The sequence below is a fragment of the Salvia splendens genome, chromosome 2 (assembly GCF_004379255.2).
Source record: "Salvia splendens isolate huo1 chromosome 2, SspV2, whole genome shotgun sequence".
NCBI classification, from domain to species: Eukaryota; Viridiplantae; Streptophyta; class Magnoliopsida; order Lamiales; family Lamiaceae; genus Salvia; species Salvia splendens.
In genome coordinates this window covers 31,554,664-31,571,568 of record NC_056033.1, presented here as the reverse complement: position 1 = coordinate 31,571,568, position 16,905 = coordinate 31,554,664, and the positions used below count along the sequence as shown (strand labels likewise).

General features: G+C 44.5%; 1 protein-coding gene across 1 annotated transcript in view; it reads left to right on the top strand.

Annotated features, from left to right (window-relative positions):
- The first annotated feature begins 900 nt into the window (after positions 1–900).
- Positions 901–16,905, top strand: part of LOC121771333 (threonine dehydratase 1 biosynthetic, chloroplastic-like) — a 50,174-nt gene continuing 34,169 nt past the window's right edge. Inside the window, exons 1-3 of the mRNA XM_042168119.1 lie at positions 901–927; positions 1,000–1,102; positions 11,746–11,751. Of these exons, the coding sequence (XP_042024053.1) occupies positions 901–927; positions 1,000–1,102; positions 11,746–11,751 (136 nt within the window). The remainder of the gene's footprint in view (positions 928–999; positions 1,103–11,745; positions 11,752–16,905) is intronic.

Genomic DNA, 16,905 nt, shown 5'->3' with positions numbered 1-16,905 from the left:
AAAAATATTATTATACGTGCGCAACCGTGTAATGTTTATGATATCTTAGCTTACTTGTTAAGTTACTTATTAAGTTCGTGACAAGTAGGATAAAATACTAGATAGAAAATCATGTTGATTTAGTAGTGCCAAGTAGGATTAAAAAATGCATGGAAGTTAGATGGATATGGTGATTAACCTGTCATGGGAAATATCAAACAAAATGTTTGTGATATTTTAGACCAATTTTCAAGTTCGTGGGAAATGACAAAATTTGACCAAAGTTCATGGTTTTAGAAACCAATATCCATTCCTAAAAATAGAAACTTTGGAATCGGCATGAGTTTTAATGCAAAATTGATAAAGTAAGAAAGAAGAAGAAAATCTGTAAAGACGGAGAGAGAAAGAGAAAAAGTATTTAAATTATGTTAGTGGATTGTGGGGTGCATTTCCTAAAATAAAAAATTTCTACTACCACTTTTAAAAAATGGACCAAAAAGGAAAAAAAGTTTCTATTCATAAGAAACGAATTGATTATTAGTAATAAAATGTGAGTTACATAAATTTATAGGAATATGAAGTGAAGTTCTTTACCAAAAGTACCGAAAATTCAAATGAAATATTTATTGATGGAGACGAAAATGATAAAAATGAGACAATCATTGGTGGATAGAACAAATTAAAGAGGAAAGCAAAACTAGGAGAAAGTGAAGTTCCCATTCTATGTCACTAGAGATTTGACATTTGAGTGAAAAATGTGCTTTGTAGGTATTTTCGTTCAAGCTTCGTGGGGCTTACAATATGATGGCGAAGCTTTCAAATGAACAACTTGAAAGAGGAGTAATATGTTCGTCAGCTGGAAATCATGCACAGGGCGTAGCATTAGCTGCCCAGAAATTGGGATGCAATGTCGTGATTGTGATGCCTGTTACTACTCCAGAGATAAAGGTGGTGTGCTAATTCATGGTAGTATTGTTTTAGTTATGACCGTTTCTAAATCATTTAACCTGAAAATGGCAGTGGAGATCGGTTGAAAGACTGGGGGCGACCGTAGTGATTGTGGGCGATTCATATGACGAAGCACAAGCTTTCGCAAAAAGGAGGGCCGCACATCTTAAAGATGGTAATCGAGAGAGGCGTTGTATTGAAGATAGACCATGGTGGCAAAGATAGAGGAATAGCTAGGATTGCATTTTTTGTTATGTATTGTTTGATACAAGTCATTCCCTTTTATAGGGAGATTACAACTCTTAGGAACTCCCACTATTTAATTGTATGCATAGGTAAACACTACCTAATAAATGTAATGTAATTACCAAGTGGTTGGTACTTGGTACTAGCCGTTTTTCTCATCTTGGTATTTGACACTTCTCATCTTGGTATTTGACACTCCCCCTCAAGTTGAGCGATGGTATCCCTGATGTTCAACTTGGTCAGAACTTCTCTAAAAACTCTGGGATTCACTGCTTTGGTTAAGATGTCCGCCAATTGTTCCTCGGATCGAACAAACGGGAATTCTATGATTCATCCTTCCAATTTTTCTTTGATGAAGTGGCGATCAACTTCAACGTGTTTGGTTCTGTCATGTTGTACTGGGTTCTCTGATATGCTGATTGCTGCTTTATTGTCGCAGAATAACTTACTTTTCTGATTTGGGGGAAAACCGATCTCAGTAAGTAATCTCCTTAGCCATATGATCTCCATGAGTCCACTCTCGATACCTCGGAACTCTGCTTCAGCACTTGATAAGGCTACAACCTTTTGCTTCTTGCTCCTCCAAGTAACTAGGTTGCCTCCTATGAAGGTAAAGTATCCACCGGTTGATTTTCTATCGACTGGATTACTTGCCCAATCAGCATCTGTATAGCCATTTACTTCAAGGTCCTTCCCTTTTCTTAAGAACACCCCATAATTTGCTGTGCCTTTGAGATACCTTACTATTCGTAAGGCCGCATTCATGTGCTCTTAAGAATATTCCACGATTCGATCTGAGCACTTCTATTCCTAAGAAGTATTTTAGAGGACCGAGATCTTTCATGTCAAATTCTTTAAACAGATTGGTCTTGAGGTTGTTGATTTCTTCTTTGTCGTCCCCTGTGATGATCATGTCATCGACATAGATGATAAGACAAGTTATCTTATCTCCTCTCCTTTTTGTGAAAAGTGTATGATCAGAAAGACTCTGTTTGAACCCATGCTTGACCATTGCTTGGCAAAATCTTCCAAACCAGATTCTTGGAGACTGTTTCAAGCCGTATAGAGTTTTCTTCAATCTGCACACTTGCCCAGAACCAAATTCGGTCTTGAATCCAGGTGGAACTGCCATATAGACCTCCTTGTCTTCACCTAATTCTCCATAGAGGAATGCATTAGTCACATCAAATTGATGTAGCGACCAATCCTTACATGCTGCAACTGACAGTAATGCCCGGATCGTGTCAAGTTTAGTGAAAAGACCTGGGTGCGTAGGTGTCGTTCAAGCAAGGATATATCCTACTGATCAGGATAGAGATCCTAACTAACCTAGACCTTGGTTTCAAAGATTCCTCAACCCACTTCTACTGATCAGTATAGTGGTGGTAAGGGTCGAATCCCACAGAGATGGTGCGTTCTTAAACTACCGCGGTGACAATTGGAAGATTTGGTTAGCTACCACGCTTGGGTTGAGTTTCTACCTAGGCTGGAACTTAAAGGAGGTGTTCTACTGGTCAGACGGTAAGGAAAACATTTGGAATGTAACTGTGTACGTGGAATGGGGAGACAATTTTGTAACAGAAAATATTTGGAAGGTACGGGTTTCTATTTTGGGCTAAACAGAATATTCAGAGTGTAGTGGAAATTTGATGACTAGGCTGACAGGGCTTAACTAAAAGTGAAGGACAAAAGCAAAAGCATCTCGAAAAGTAAGTGGTCCCCTCCAATTGAAATAGACATCATCTTCTTCAACAAACACTTCCAAAATTCAGATAACAATTCCAGATTCAACACGGAAAACTCAGATTAACAACTCACAAACACAGATCCAAAACTAAGAAATCAAATCTGAAATCAAACACTGAAACTGGAGTTCTGCATACTGGTCAACATGAAAGAACGATTCAGAAATTAAAACTAAGCTTTGCATGCAACGATCTACTTTCCGATCTAACAGTGCTTGTTTATCTATCCTAAAGAAATTTGTTACGTAAACGGAATTGAGAGATTCAGCACTTTAAACACCGAGAAACTTTAGATCTAAGCTAACTAGGCAAGGGAATTAAGAAACACCACAATAAACGAAACGGAAATCAACTTCATAGCATAAACACGTTCGGATCTTCAACAAAGTACTTCAAAAGCAGAAAATATCCAAAAGCAAACAAGATCCAACGTAAGGAAAACGAGAAATTTAAAACTACGAAAGCAATGTAAAAGTGTTTTGCCACTCCAGGCGATGAGACTCTAAACTACGATCTTGCTGGCTGGAATGGACGATGACTGGAATTCTGGGAACATCTGAACGTCAAGTGATCATGGCTACGGCGAGGCAAGAAGCGGGACACGGCTGAAAGACTGAAACTACCGAGAAAACTTTCTACCTAAAGATGGTGGTGAATGAGTGAATGTGTATATGTCTCCTCTTCCTCTCCAATTTGGCTTCCTTTTATAGGGAGGCTACCCTTGATTTTAGGGTAAATCCTTGTTGCAATTTGACTTCTTTGCCCTTAATTGTGGGTAATCCGTCCCAGCTATCCGTCTTCTCCATCTCAAGCCGTTTTAGCACGAATACTGATCAGTATGAGATCATGCTGGCGCCTCCTTCACCTGAACATTCCGAAACTTCCCTACTGGCTAGAATGCTTAACCTGCACACTTTAAACAACTGTTTTGCAAATATAATCAATTAAGCACATCATACTGACCCGTAACCAAGGCCTAGAATACGACTTATCAAACTGCTCACACTTACCACAGGCTTGTCCTCAAGCGTGAAGAACAAACAAAGAAAAGAATAAGTCGAATTCTAGCCTGGTTACTCCCCTGACCGACTCTACCTAACTTAGACTCTAAACTATGACGCAAAGAAAAACACAAACAAACACAGAGAAACATAAACACATAAAAGACTGAAAACACATAGATCGGGCTATATTTTCAACCATCCCTCCCCTCTGGATCAGGTGCAATCCGGCCTTAGACAGCCTTGAACTTCTGCCACCCCCCTTTTCTCTTCCAGTCAGTATATCTGTTTGTCAAGATCGCCCACACTCTCGGCCCAACACTAGGTTCGCTCAGTCACTCATACCTCACCAGGAATGTTAGGACTGCATTCTCTCATTATGCTCACCACAATTGCTTCGGACTTAGATTCCACGAGCGGCTACTGAAGGACTTATAGGCTTGTAACGGGGTTGTTGGCTTGTAATGTTTTCGGTGGATGTTCCTAAGGCTCTAAGGTTCAAAATTTCTATTTTTATTTATGCGGGGGGGGGGGGGGGACTGTGTATATTAGGCTTCTGATCAGTTGCTTTCTTTAGTTGGCGCTTCTGGCTTTGGTCTCCACTGGTCAGTAGCATCTTGTGGCTTCGCCACCCTTATTCCTTCATTCATCTCTTTTTGTGGTCAAATCTTTCTGACCATTTTCTTCATTTTCTCGGTTCCCTCTTTTTTTTTTTTTCATTCCTTCGTGGCTTCGCCACCCTTATTCCTTCTTCTCTTTTTGGACTGGGAATGACTCCATGGTCGATTTTCTTCTAACTTTTTCGCCCAGCTGGTTTCTGCTTTTCCGCACTTCTTCCTGGCCAGTAAGCTCCATTTGTTTCATGCCTTACACAGTCCCAGTCGGCTGTGGTGTTTATCTGGGTATATAAAAGGTTAAGAAGAAAGGGTTCTAAAGGCGGTTTTTTTTTTTTTTTTTTTTTTTAAAACGGGGGGGGGGGGGGGGGTTCCTACTGCCTTCAGTATTTGCTACCCGTGATCACTTCACCCTAGGCGAATTGTGGCAGCCTCTCTTTTCTTTCCAATATATGTGGAAAGTGGTTCCACTTTAAGGCTTATAACTCACATTTTTAGAGGGCTTCCGTGTTTGGCTCTAAGTATGGGCTTTTCTCTCATACTCACCTCATCTATCCTGACTAGGAGGTACTAACGGGGATGGTTTAGGTTTTCCAGCATGTCCTATCTCCCTCAATTCCCCTCACCTTCAGCTCAAGACGGTTGAGTTTTAAGCCCAATCACACACAACATAAAACTAGACCTAACAAAACAAAACAAAAGCACAAACACAAAGACTACACATATATACATACATCCTACTGGCCATTGCGTCCCCCCTCTCACTTCACAAGTGTCTGCCCTCAGATAAGGCTGTGAAGTGGAAAAGGTAATGGCCAGTACGATGGCACACAGACAACAAACAACAAAACTAAAACAAAAACTTCTCACACTTAGACTATGGAATAGGCTAAGTGAGAGAGGTTTTATTACCTATACAGAGATCAACAAAACATAACCACAAACACATATATACAAACTCCTCACACTTAGACCATGCAATGGGCTAAGTGTGAGCTAACATGCATGCGACATAGAAAACAAAACAAACAAAACAAAGAAAACATGCTCCAAAGAAACAAACCCTTAACTTCTCACACTTAGACTATGGAATAGGCTAAGTGTTATGAAGTGGGGTTTGCGCGCAAACACAAATTATACTACCTAAACAAAAACCAACTCATAACAACAATACGAAAAGTTAAAAGAAAAACTGAAACTTAAAAAGAAAAACTAACTTGGTCAGTAGGGGGGGTCTATCGGAGTCTCCTGCTCCTTCGTGGGGCAGGTGGTGCAGGTCGTTCTATCGGTTGGTCCTCCGGTTGGTCTGTCTCCATTCCAGCTTGGTTCTCATCATCCTTTGCCGGCTCCTCGGCAGTTGCCGGCACCTCGGCTTTCTCTTCCTCTTTCTCCTTCACTACGGTCTCTGGGACTTGTGGTTCAACATCCTGGCCAGCATGGCCGCTTGGTCCGGTATCCTGGGCTACACTGCCCCTTACTCTCATAGCTTCAGCCGCCCTCTGGTGGCTCACCTCCTCTAGGATATTGTCGATCATGGACAACATCCTATTCATCTCCGTCTGTATCTTGTGGTTCTCCTCTCCTAAATTAGTCACGATCACTTCCATAGACGCTTGCCTCTGGGTCAGTATCCTCTGCTCCACAGATTCCTTCAACACCCGTTCCACTACTGATGCCAATCGGATCATTTCTGCCCTCATCTGTCTGTTCTCCTCCGCCAATTCAGTAACCGTCCTTTCCAATAACGCGACTCTTCCTCCTGCCGTGGCTTCCTCACCCATTGCATAAAATTGCGGTCGTCCCACCCTCATGTAGACCGCATTTGTCCTAACGAAGTAAGGTATGTCGAATAATCCCGGTGGCCGCACCATGGGCAGCGGAGACAAGTCTTCAGCCTCAGTGATAATGAGGTTGTTGCCTACGAAAGCTCCCAAAATGTGGCAAAGAGTGAGGTTTCTGGCAGGGTGCGTAGCGATCAAGTGGCACTGATATGCCGTCCAAAATCCAAGATGCAGCTTGCGTCCCTGTCTTGCGCACCAAAGGAGATACACCTCCGTCATTGAAGTGCGGACGGCTGAGTTAGATTGGCCCAGCAGGTTGGCATCAAGGTGGAGCTGTATTAGTCGCAGAACTGGATCATTGAAATGGATGGAACGGGAAACAGTGGACGCGAATTCTCCAGCGCCGGGGTGAGTAAGTTCAGCCCAGGCCTCCTGTTGATCAAAATCCACGTGCCTACGAGGGATACCCCTCTCCCTGTCTCTCAACTCAGAACTGATCGCTTCTTCCAATGTACACATGCCCATCCGACATGTCCACTCTATCAAGTTCATACTAAACTCTGCCGCAAATAATCTAAAACTAATGGACACTTCATCCAGGTCCGTTGTCACCTTAAACCGAAAGGTAGTGAAGAACTCCTTCGCTAATCTCACACTGATACGTGGATCCCCATTTTGCAGTAGCCACTCAAAACCCAAAGCATTTATATAAGCAAGGAATTGGTCACGAACACCTAGTTCATCCAGAGAAGGGTAGTGTATTACCTTGCCGCACTTAATTTCCTTGCTTCCATCGTCCAGACTCTCGAAGGTATCCTTCAGTTTCTGCTTCTCGAAGAGTTTCATCTCCTCGGCGATCTCATTTGTGAAATCCATGGTCCATCTTCTATATCGGAGCCTCTCCACTGGTGGGTGGACAAGCTCTCGGTGATCACCTAGGAGCGACTGTTCCCCATATTCCTCCTCTTCCACGGACTCATCACTATCTGATGCAGACTCCTCACTAATCTCATACTCACTATCACTCTGCTCTTGCCGGCTCGATGGGATCCTCTGAGAAGCTTCAGTAATCACAATTCCTGTGTTTGCTGGCCTGGACCTCTTTGTTACTGCTTTCTTCTGGATTGGAGCCTTCCCTTTCCTCTTTCTGGCTCGCTGATATTGTGCTTCTTCCTCCTGAGCAGTAGGCTGTGCAGGTTCACCCCCTGCCTTCGTTGGAGTGGCTTGTTCTTCCTCGCTCTCGATCTCTACTGGGTTCTCAGCCGTGCTTGTCTTGGCCTTGCTGGCTGCTCTTTTGCCCAGGCATCGCTGAGATACCCGCATCTTCAGAACCAATTGCCGCTTCACTGGGTGGGGTTTTAAGACGGGAGGCGCCACAGCTTCCGGTACTTGAGTGTCTACGGTTGGTCTCTCCTCATCTACTTGCATTCGATCATCCCCTGCTTCCACTTGGGTATCAACTGGCTCTGGCCCTTTCTCTTCACTCTGTTCTTCCCTCTCCTCTTCCCCTACTGACTGGGATGCCTTATCCTTCGGTATGGGTTCTGTAAAAGCTTGTTCATCCTCTCCTACTGCCCTCGATGCGAGGTCTAGATCCTCAGCCATTAGAGCAGTATCTTCCCTGCGATTCACCTCTTCCACTATTGATTCAAACTCCGTTTCCATCATGAGGCCGCGCTTTTGGGCCGACTTATTCAGGTCGATCTCCTCCCTAATTACTTCTTGGCAAACCGCTTCCACTTCTGGCGTCTCCTCAATTCCTTCTCCCCCTTCCTGGTCTTGTTGCTCCCTTCTCAGCCTTTCCGCTCTTTCTTCTTCATCAGAGGCATAATAAGCCGCAATGGCCTCGAGATCCTCAAGTTCGGCTTCCTGGGTCGTCGGAAAAATTCCTTCCGTCTCTGTCATTTCGGCTTCAGTTGAGGGGTTGCTTTCTTGGGGAATCATCGACGGAATCGGCAATGTAGATGAAATATGGGTCAAGGGTTGCGTAGTGGTTACTGGCATGGTTGCCGCATGAGTTGCTCCGGCTCCGCTCCCTTGCCCTCTACCTTGGTTAAAATACTCTAACTCCGCTGCCCAATTCCTATTCGGATCCTGCAATCGGAGAAACTCCGCCATTGCATCCAGAGAGACCATCGGCGGGGCTTGTTGTGTTGGCGCGGGACGTTGTGGGATTAGTGGTGGTGGTATTTCAAGGTTTCCTTCCTCACTGGTTTTCTTTGAGGGCGGTTTGATTTTGGTAGCAAATGCTTTCTTCCCCATGGCTGAAAATTAGGGCTTGTAAAGAGTGGAATTTGGTCTTGATATCTGGGAGAAAATGGAAGAAAATGAGGGTTTGTGATTTACGCTTTCTTGAGAGAGTATGGGATAATATCTCTTGAAAAAGGGAATTTGAAAATGAGGGTTTGTGAGGGATAAAGTTTGGGACGGTCGTTTAATTTAGGCGAGAGATAGCAGTTGCAGGTGGTTACAACCGGCTATAGGGAGTTGCCGGTCGCGACGCTTGGACGGAAGGCGGTTAGGAATGCTGGCCCCTGATTGGCTATCGCGTCTACTCTCTCTGCTCCACGCCACTCCAGCCGCTGCCACCCTGCAAAAGCTGCATAAGTCTTAATTCAAAATTTCGTCTTTTCTCGAAACCTACCATTACTTGCCTAATAAGGGAAATAATTCAAATGGGCTCTTAAATTAGAATTGAAATAGCACCAAATAGGTAGTCTCTTGGTCAATGTGTACTCCAAATTCAATTTAAGGCCCGAAAATATTTTTGGATTTTCTTAGAAATTATCTGACATGCAAAGACTAATTACGTATTTACAATATTTACACCTTTCTTGGGTAATTTGGAATCCTACTTGGCCAGTATACGCAGAAAATTATCAAAATGGAACTAGCCATGTGGAATTCCAAATTCCTATCTTACTGATCAGTATGAAACCGATGTAAGTGTTTGCAGTGGAATTTCATCCACTACACCCACTTCGCTATTCTCCCTGAATATTTTCAACCTATGTCCATTTACTATGAAAGGTTCCGAGTTAGGAAAACTCCCTGAAATTTCTACTGCTCCATTGGATCTGAGTGCAGTTATGATGTAAGGTCCTGTCCATTTGGACTTGAGTTTCCCTGGCATAAGCTTCAATCTTGACTGGAAGAGTAGTACTTTCTGGCCAACGTGGAGCTCCTTAGTTCTCAGATTTCGATCATGCCACAGTTTGGTTCGCTCCTTGTACCACATGGCGGAGTCGAATGACTCCAATCTAAGTTCTTCAAGCTCCTGCAGCTGCAGCTTCCTTTCCTCTTCGCAGGCTGTAGCATCCATATTCACTTTCTGTACTGCCCAGTATGCTCGATGCTCGATCCCAACCGGTAAATGGCACATCTTCCCAAAAACGATCCGGTAAGGGGACATGCCTATGGGGGTTTTGTAGGCTGTTCGATACGCCCAGAGAGCATCCTCTAACCTCACACTCCAGTCTTTCCTCGAAGTGTTCACAGTCTTCTCCAAAATCTTCTTTATCTCACGGTTAGAGATCTCCGCTTGACCATTGGCTTGCGGATGGTACGGGCTGGAAAGTCTATGGTGCACACCGTATTTCTTCATTAAGGCTTCAATTGAGCGATTACAGAAGTGTGTACCTTGATCTGATATGATCGCCCTTGGAACTCCGAACCGGCTGAAAATATGACTCTTTAAGAACTTGGCCACCTCCTTTGCTTCACACGTACTTGTGGCCTTGGCTTCCACCCATTTGGAGACGTAATCTACCGCGACTAGGATATACAGATTGCCATAGGACGAAGGAAAAGGCCCCATGAAATCCATTCCCCATATGTCGAATAGCTCGCAAACTATTATGGGTACCTGCGGCATTTCGTCCCGGGCAGATATTCCACCGGTCAGTTGGCAACGCTCACAACTTCTGCAGAACTCGTACGCATCTTTGTTGAGTGTTGGCCAATAAAAGCCGCTATCCATAATCTTCCTTGCCGTCTTCTTGGATCCGAAATGTCCTCCGCATGCTAACGAATGGCAGTGGGTAAGAACATCCCGCTGCTCCCAGTCAGTAATGCACCTTCTTATCACTTGATCGGATCCTACCCTCCATAGGTAGGGGTCGTCCCAAAAGTAGTATTTTGCTTCACTCTTGATCTTCATTCTTTGTGCCTTGGTAACACTTGGTGCTTCTGGAAGTTCTCCAGTTACTAGGTAGTTGGCCAGGTCCGCATACCATGGCTCCTGCCCTACCTTCTCCTTTCCTTTTGCTGTATCATTCTGACCAGTAAGTTTGTACACTTCTTCCCAATCAATTTTCCTGGGCGCAAAAATCACCTCACATAAATGTTCCTCTGGAAACTTATCATGCACGTCGTCACTGTTTCCATCTTGCATTATTCTGCTCAAATGGTCTGCCACCTTGTTCTCGACTCCTCTCTTATCTTCCACCTCCCAATCAAATTCTTGTAACAAGAGTACCCATCGGATCAAGCGTGGTTTGGATTCCTTCTTGGCAATCAGATACTTAATGGCTGCATGGTCAGTATATACTATGACCTTGGATCCCAACAAATATGGCCGGAACTTCTCGAAAGAATACACCACTGCCAGCATCTCCTTTTCAGTGGTATCGTAATTCCGCTGGGCTTGATTCAAAGTCTTGGACGCATAAAAAATTACGTACCTCTTCCCATCGATCTTCTGACCCAGCACGGCCCCTACCGCAAAGTCGCTGGCGTCGCACATTACTTCGAAAGGATGGTCCCAGTCAGGAGCCCGTATGATAGGTGCGGATATCAGCTTTTCCTTGAGAAGATTGAAAGCAGCCTTGCATTGCTCATCAAAAACGAACTCCATGTCATTTTGAAGTAGCTTGGTAAGGGGTTGGGCGATTTTGGAGAAATCCTTAATAAATCGTCGATAAAATCCGGCATGCCCCAGAAAACCCCTAATCCCCTTCTGATCAGTAGGGAACGGTAATTTAGATATAACGTCCACCTTTGCTCGATCCACCTGGACTCCCCTTTCCGAGACCACGTGTCCCAGAACAATCCCTTCGGTGACCATAAAATGGCACTTCTCAAAGTTCAAAACCAAACTCTTCGCTTGACATCTCTCAAGAACTATATCCAAATGATGAAGACAAGAATCGAACGAGTCTCCGTAGACCGTAAAGTCATCCATGAATATCTCTATGCAATCCTCAATCAAATCAGAAAATTTGCTCATCATGCAACGTTGAAACGTACCTGGAGCGTTGCATAGGCCGAAAGGCATGCGCCGGTATGCATAAGTTCCGAATGGGCAAGTGAAGGTGGTCTTATCCTGGTCTTCAGGATCCACGTAGATTTGGAAATATCCGCTGTACCCATCCAAGAAGCAAAAGTACTTCTTCCCAGCGAGTCGCTCCAACATCTGGTCGATAAAAGGCAGAGGGAAGTGATCATTCCTTGTTGCATTGTTCAGCTTGCGGTAATCGATGCACATTCGCCAACCCGTGACTAGCCTCGTTGGAATCAGCTCATTCCTCTCATTTTGGACGACTTGGATTCCCGACTTCTTTGGAACCATGTGGATCGGGCTGACCCACTCACTGTCTGGCACTGAATAGATAATCCCTAGCGACAACAACTTCAAGATTTCCTTCAATATTTCCTCTCGCATGTTAGGGTTTACTTTCCTTTGGGCATCTCGATGTGCCTTTGCTCCCTCTTCCAGCCTAATATGGTGCATGCAGACGTCGGGGCTAATTCCAACTAAATCTGTAAGACTCCATCCAATCGCCTTCTTGTTCTTGCTCAGCACGGTCAGTAGCCTAGCTTCTTGTTCCTTCGTAAGGCTGCTGCTGATGATCACTGGATAGGAGTTCTCACCTCCGAGGAAGGCATACTTCAAATTCGAGGGTAACTTCTTCAGCTCAACTTGGGGTGGAAGTGTGTCTTCGGTTAGGGGGTTTTTCTCGGACTCTTCCCCTTTTTCTAAATCTCCTTCTGATGGTTCTTCTATACTGACTGGTAGCTGAGCCCCTGCGGCTCCTATGAACTCCGACTTGTGACAAAAATCCTTGATTGCTCCTTCAATTTCTTCATCGGTCAACCCCTGGCTACTGATCAGATCACACCATGCAGCAGCTTCTACGTCAGCCTGTTCATAAACATCTAAAGCCTGGAGTTTCTCCTGCAATAGTTCGGTCTCAAGAAAATCTTGGACTAAAGGGTCAATCACATCAACATAGCATATATTTTCAGAATCAATAGGTTTCTTCATGGCATCATTTATATCAAAGGTAAACTTCTCCCCATGAAATCAATGCAAATAGTCCCCTCAGCCATATCCACGATCGTCTTGGCCGTTCTAAAAAATGGTCTTCCTAACAAGACTCCACTAGACTCCCTCACTTCATGCTCACTCATTTTGATCACATAAAAATCAGCAGGGTATGTAAAATCATGCACTCTAACTAATACATCCTCTAAAACTCCCTCCGGACTTATGCACGACCTATCAGCCAGTTGGATCAATACTCTAGTACTTGACAGCCTCACTCCCTTCAACCGGTTATAGATAGACAATGGCATGACATTTATAGACGCCCCCAAATCACACATTGCATGTTCGACCTTCACATCTCCAACAGTTATTGGTAAGGTAAACATACCTGGGTCGGCTCTCTTGGGTGGTAACGTCTCTTGCACTATTGCTGACGCTATCCCCTTCCACCATAATCTTGCCATCTTTCTGGGCTCTCCCGGCTATGAAGTCCTTTATGAATTTCCCAAGACGGGGTAGTTTCACGGCTTGGAGAAATGGTATGGCGACATCCAACTTCCCAAAAATCGACAAATAGTCAACCGGGTTCTCTTTCTTCCTCTTTGTAACAAATCGGAATGGGAATGGTTTCTCCCCTTTTTTCTCATCTACTTGTCCCTTAGCAACCTTCTTGGAGTCTTTCCGGGGTAGTTCCTGAGTCTGGGCTTCCATTCTGGCTCTTCCTCTCGATGAGGTTCCTTCCTGGTCAGTAGGGTTCGGGTTCATCTCCTACAATTGGTGTAGCATCCAAGAAGAATGGATCCTGCATCTGAGGCATAGGCCTCCCTAGTTCTCAGCTGAAACGGTATCGCCTCCTATCTTCGTTCCGTTAGATCCTCCACTAGGTCGTTTGGGTTGAGGCGCGTCATAAGTAGTTCCGGTCCGCAACGTAACCTTACTCACATTTGCCTTGTCGGGCATTTGGACTGTAGATGGGAGTTTACCTGCATTTCCCTTCAAATCCCCCACCGAACTGGCCAGTTGGGCTAACTGCCTATTCATCATATCCATGTTCGCCTTATGTTCTTTCTGGGCATTTTGCATCCCCTGCACGACCTCGTTATGGGATTGCAAGTCTCCTTGATGCTCTGTTGTGACGCTAGCATTTCACCCATCATGTCCTCAACGGACCTCCTTGGCCTGTTGGATTTTGGAAATGATTCGGCCCTTGGTGTTGATAGTTCTGGAAGTTTGCTGGCCTTGATTAGGCGGGTATTGGTTATACTGGGCAGGAGGGACGTACTGATCTTGAGGATATTGATTCTGGTGCTGGGCTTGAAACTGATTTTGGTTCTGATGGTGTTGGGGTGCATGATTTGGCTGATTTTGGAAACTGTGGAAGTTTCTCTGGTGGGGGTGGTACATAAACAGGATTCGGGTTTTGGCTTTGTGGGCTTTGATTTTGGGTTTGTTGGTTTCTTCCTGACCAGTTGGGCTGGTAGTCTGGGTTTGCTAGTCCACGGTTAGGGTTTGGTTTGGATTGGGGTTCTACTGGTTCTGTCCTTGGTTCTGATTTTGGCCCCCGTCTCCCCATCGAAAGTTTGGATGATCCCTCCATGGTGCATCCCGTTGTCTACCCTGAATCCAATGCCCACTGGAATTGAAGTACCCCGCAGCATTGACCTGTTCCATATTCACGTAGTCACTAGGCTGTTCATAGTTCGGTCCTTGATTTCCCTGTTCTGCACCTTTGTAATTCCCAGCTGGGGGAGGTGGTGGGGTGCTTTTCTCGATCGCACTCAGAAGTGACTTCTTCAGCTCATCCATCTTCAAGTCCATTTTCTGCTCCAGTTTATTTTCCTGATCAGTAGACGAGACAACAGCAGCCCGCTCTCGGTTGTATCCTTCCCTTGAATGGTCATACTCTTTCTTTGCATTCAGTAGCTTCCTTAGGACTCTCTTCGCTTCGCTGACCCGTAATTGTGTGAAGCTTCCTCCTGACGATGAATTTGCTAGATCCTTGGTTACCGCGTTCATACCTTCGTAGAAAGTATGATGCACTTCAATGTCCGCCATGCGATGGTTGGGACATGATTCCAAAAGACCCATGTATCTTGCCCAATAATCGCTCAAGGGTTCATCATACCCTTGCTTCACATTAGTTATTTCCCTTTTCAGCGCGCTTGTCTTTGATGACGGGAAAAACTCGCCTAGGAATGCTGACTTGAAATCGGCCCAAGTCTCAATGGAGTTGGGGGGCAGGCGCATGATGAACCAGGTGTTGGCTTCCCCTTGAGCACAAATGGCAAGGCCTTCAACCTATAATCATCCTCATTCGCTCCTGCTGGTCTCCTCTGCGCCCTACAAATTTTACAAAACTCATGCAGAAACTCATACGGCCCTTCATAGCTCTTCCCACAGTATGTAGGCAGAATCGCGATCACATGAGGCTTCACATCGCAGGCGGTTTGCCCTGGAGTGACGACTATGGCTTGCGATGGTTCTCCCTCGGTATGCGCGTTAAGGGTACCGATCTCTGGATCCTCATCTCCGTTGGCGGCCATCTGAACTGGAATGCCTTCCAACAGTGGTATCTCCTCTGGTATTGGTCCTTCTATGTTGTATTGCTCTTCGTCGCTACTCGAACCTAAGTCAGATAAAGCCGTCGACAACCCGGATCGAGTGGTTACGAGTATCGATCCTCGCTGAAGTATCTTCGGCCTCCACTGGTCAGGAGCCGAACTGCTTCTCATAAACTGAAAAGAAAAGAAAAAAAAGAAAGGTTATGCACAATATATACACCGAAGTATCACTCACAGTAATTGCAAATAACGCTATCCATCCCCGGCAACGGCGCCATTTGAAAGGACCTGGGTGCGTAGGTGTCGTTCAAGCAAGGATATATCCTACTGATCAGGATAGAGATCCTAACTAAGCCTAGACCTTGTCTTCAAAGATTCCTCAACCCACTTCTACTGATCAGTATAGTGGTGGTAAGGGTCGAATCCCACAGAGATGGTGCGTTCTTAAACTACCGCGGTGACAATTGGAAGATTTGGTTAGCTACCACGCTTGGGTTGAGTTTCTACCTAGGCTGGAACTTAAAGGAGGTGTTCTACTGGTCAGACGGTAAGGAAAACATTTGGAATGTAACTGTGTACGTGGAATGGGGAGACAATTTTGTAACAGAAAATATTTGGAAGGTACGGGTTTCTATTTGGGCTAAACAGAATATTCAGAGTGTAGTGGAAGTTTGATGACTAGGCTGACAGGGCTTAACTAAAAGTGAAGGACAAAAGCAAAAGCATCTCGAAAAGTAAGTGGTCCCCTCCAATTGAAATAGACATCATCTTCTTCAACAAACACTTCCAAAATTCAGATAACAATTCCAGATTCAACACGGAAAACTCAGATTAACAACTCACAAACACAGATCCAAAACTAAGAAATCAAATCTGAAATCAAACACTGAAACTGGACTTCTGCATACTGGTCAACATGAAAGAACGATTCAGAAATTAAAACTAAGCTTTGCATGCAACGATCTACTTTCCGATCAAACAGTACTTGTTTATCTATCCTAAAGAAATTTGTTACGTAAACGGAATTGAGAGATTCAGCACTTTAAACAAAGAAACTTTAGATCTAAGCTAACTAGGCAAGGCAAGGGAATAAGAAACACCACAATAAACGAAACGGAAATCAACTTCATAGCATAAACACGTTCGGATCTTCAACAAAGTACTTCAAAAGCAGAAAATATCCAAAGGCAAACAAGATCCAACGTAAGGAAAGCGAGAAATTTAAAACTACGAAAGCAATGTAAAAGTGTTTTGCCACTCGGGCGATGAGACTCTAAACTACGATCTTGCTGGCTGGAATGGACGATGACTGGAATTCTGGGAACATCTGAACGTCAAGTGATCATGGCTACGGCGAGGCAAGAAGCGGGACACGGCTGAAAGACTGACTGAGAACTACCGAGAGAACTTCTACCTAAAGATGGTGGTGAATGAGTGAATGTGTATGTCCTCTTCCTCTCCAATTTGGCTTCCTTTTATAGGGAGGCTACCCTTGATTTTAGGGTAAATCCTCGTTGCAATTTGACTTCTTTGCCCTTAATTGTGGGTAATCCGTCCCAGCTATCCGTCTTCTCCATCTCAAGCCGTTTTAGCACGAATACTGATCAGTATGAGATCATGCTGGCGCCTCCTTCACCTGAACATTCCGAAACTTCCCTACTGGCTAGAATGCTTAACCTGCACACTTTAAACAACTGTTTTGCAAATATAATCAATAAGCACATCATACTGACCGTAACCAAGGCCTAGAATACGACTTATC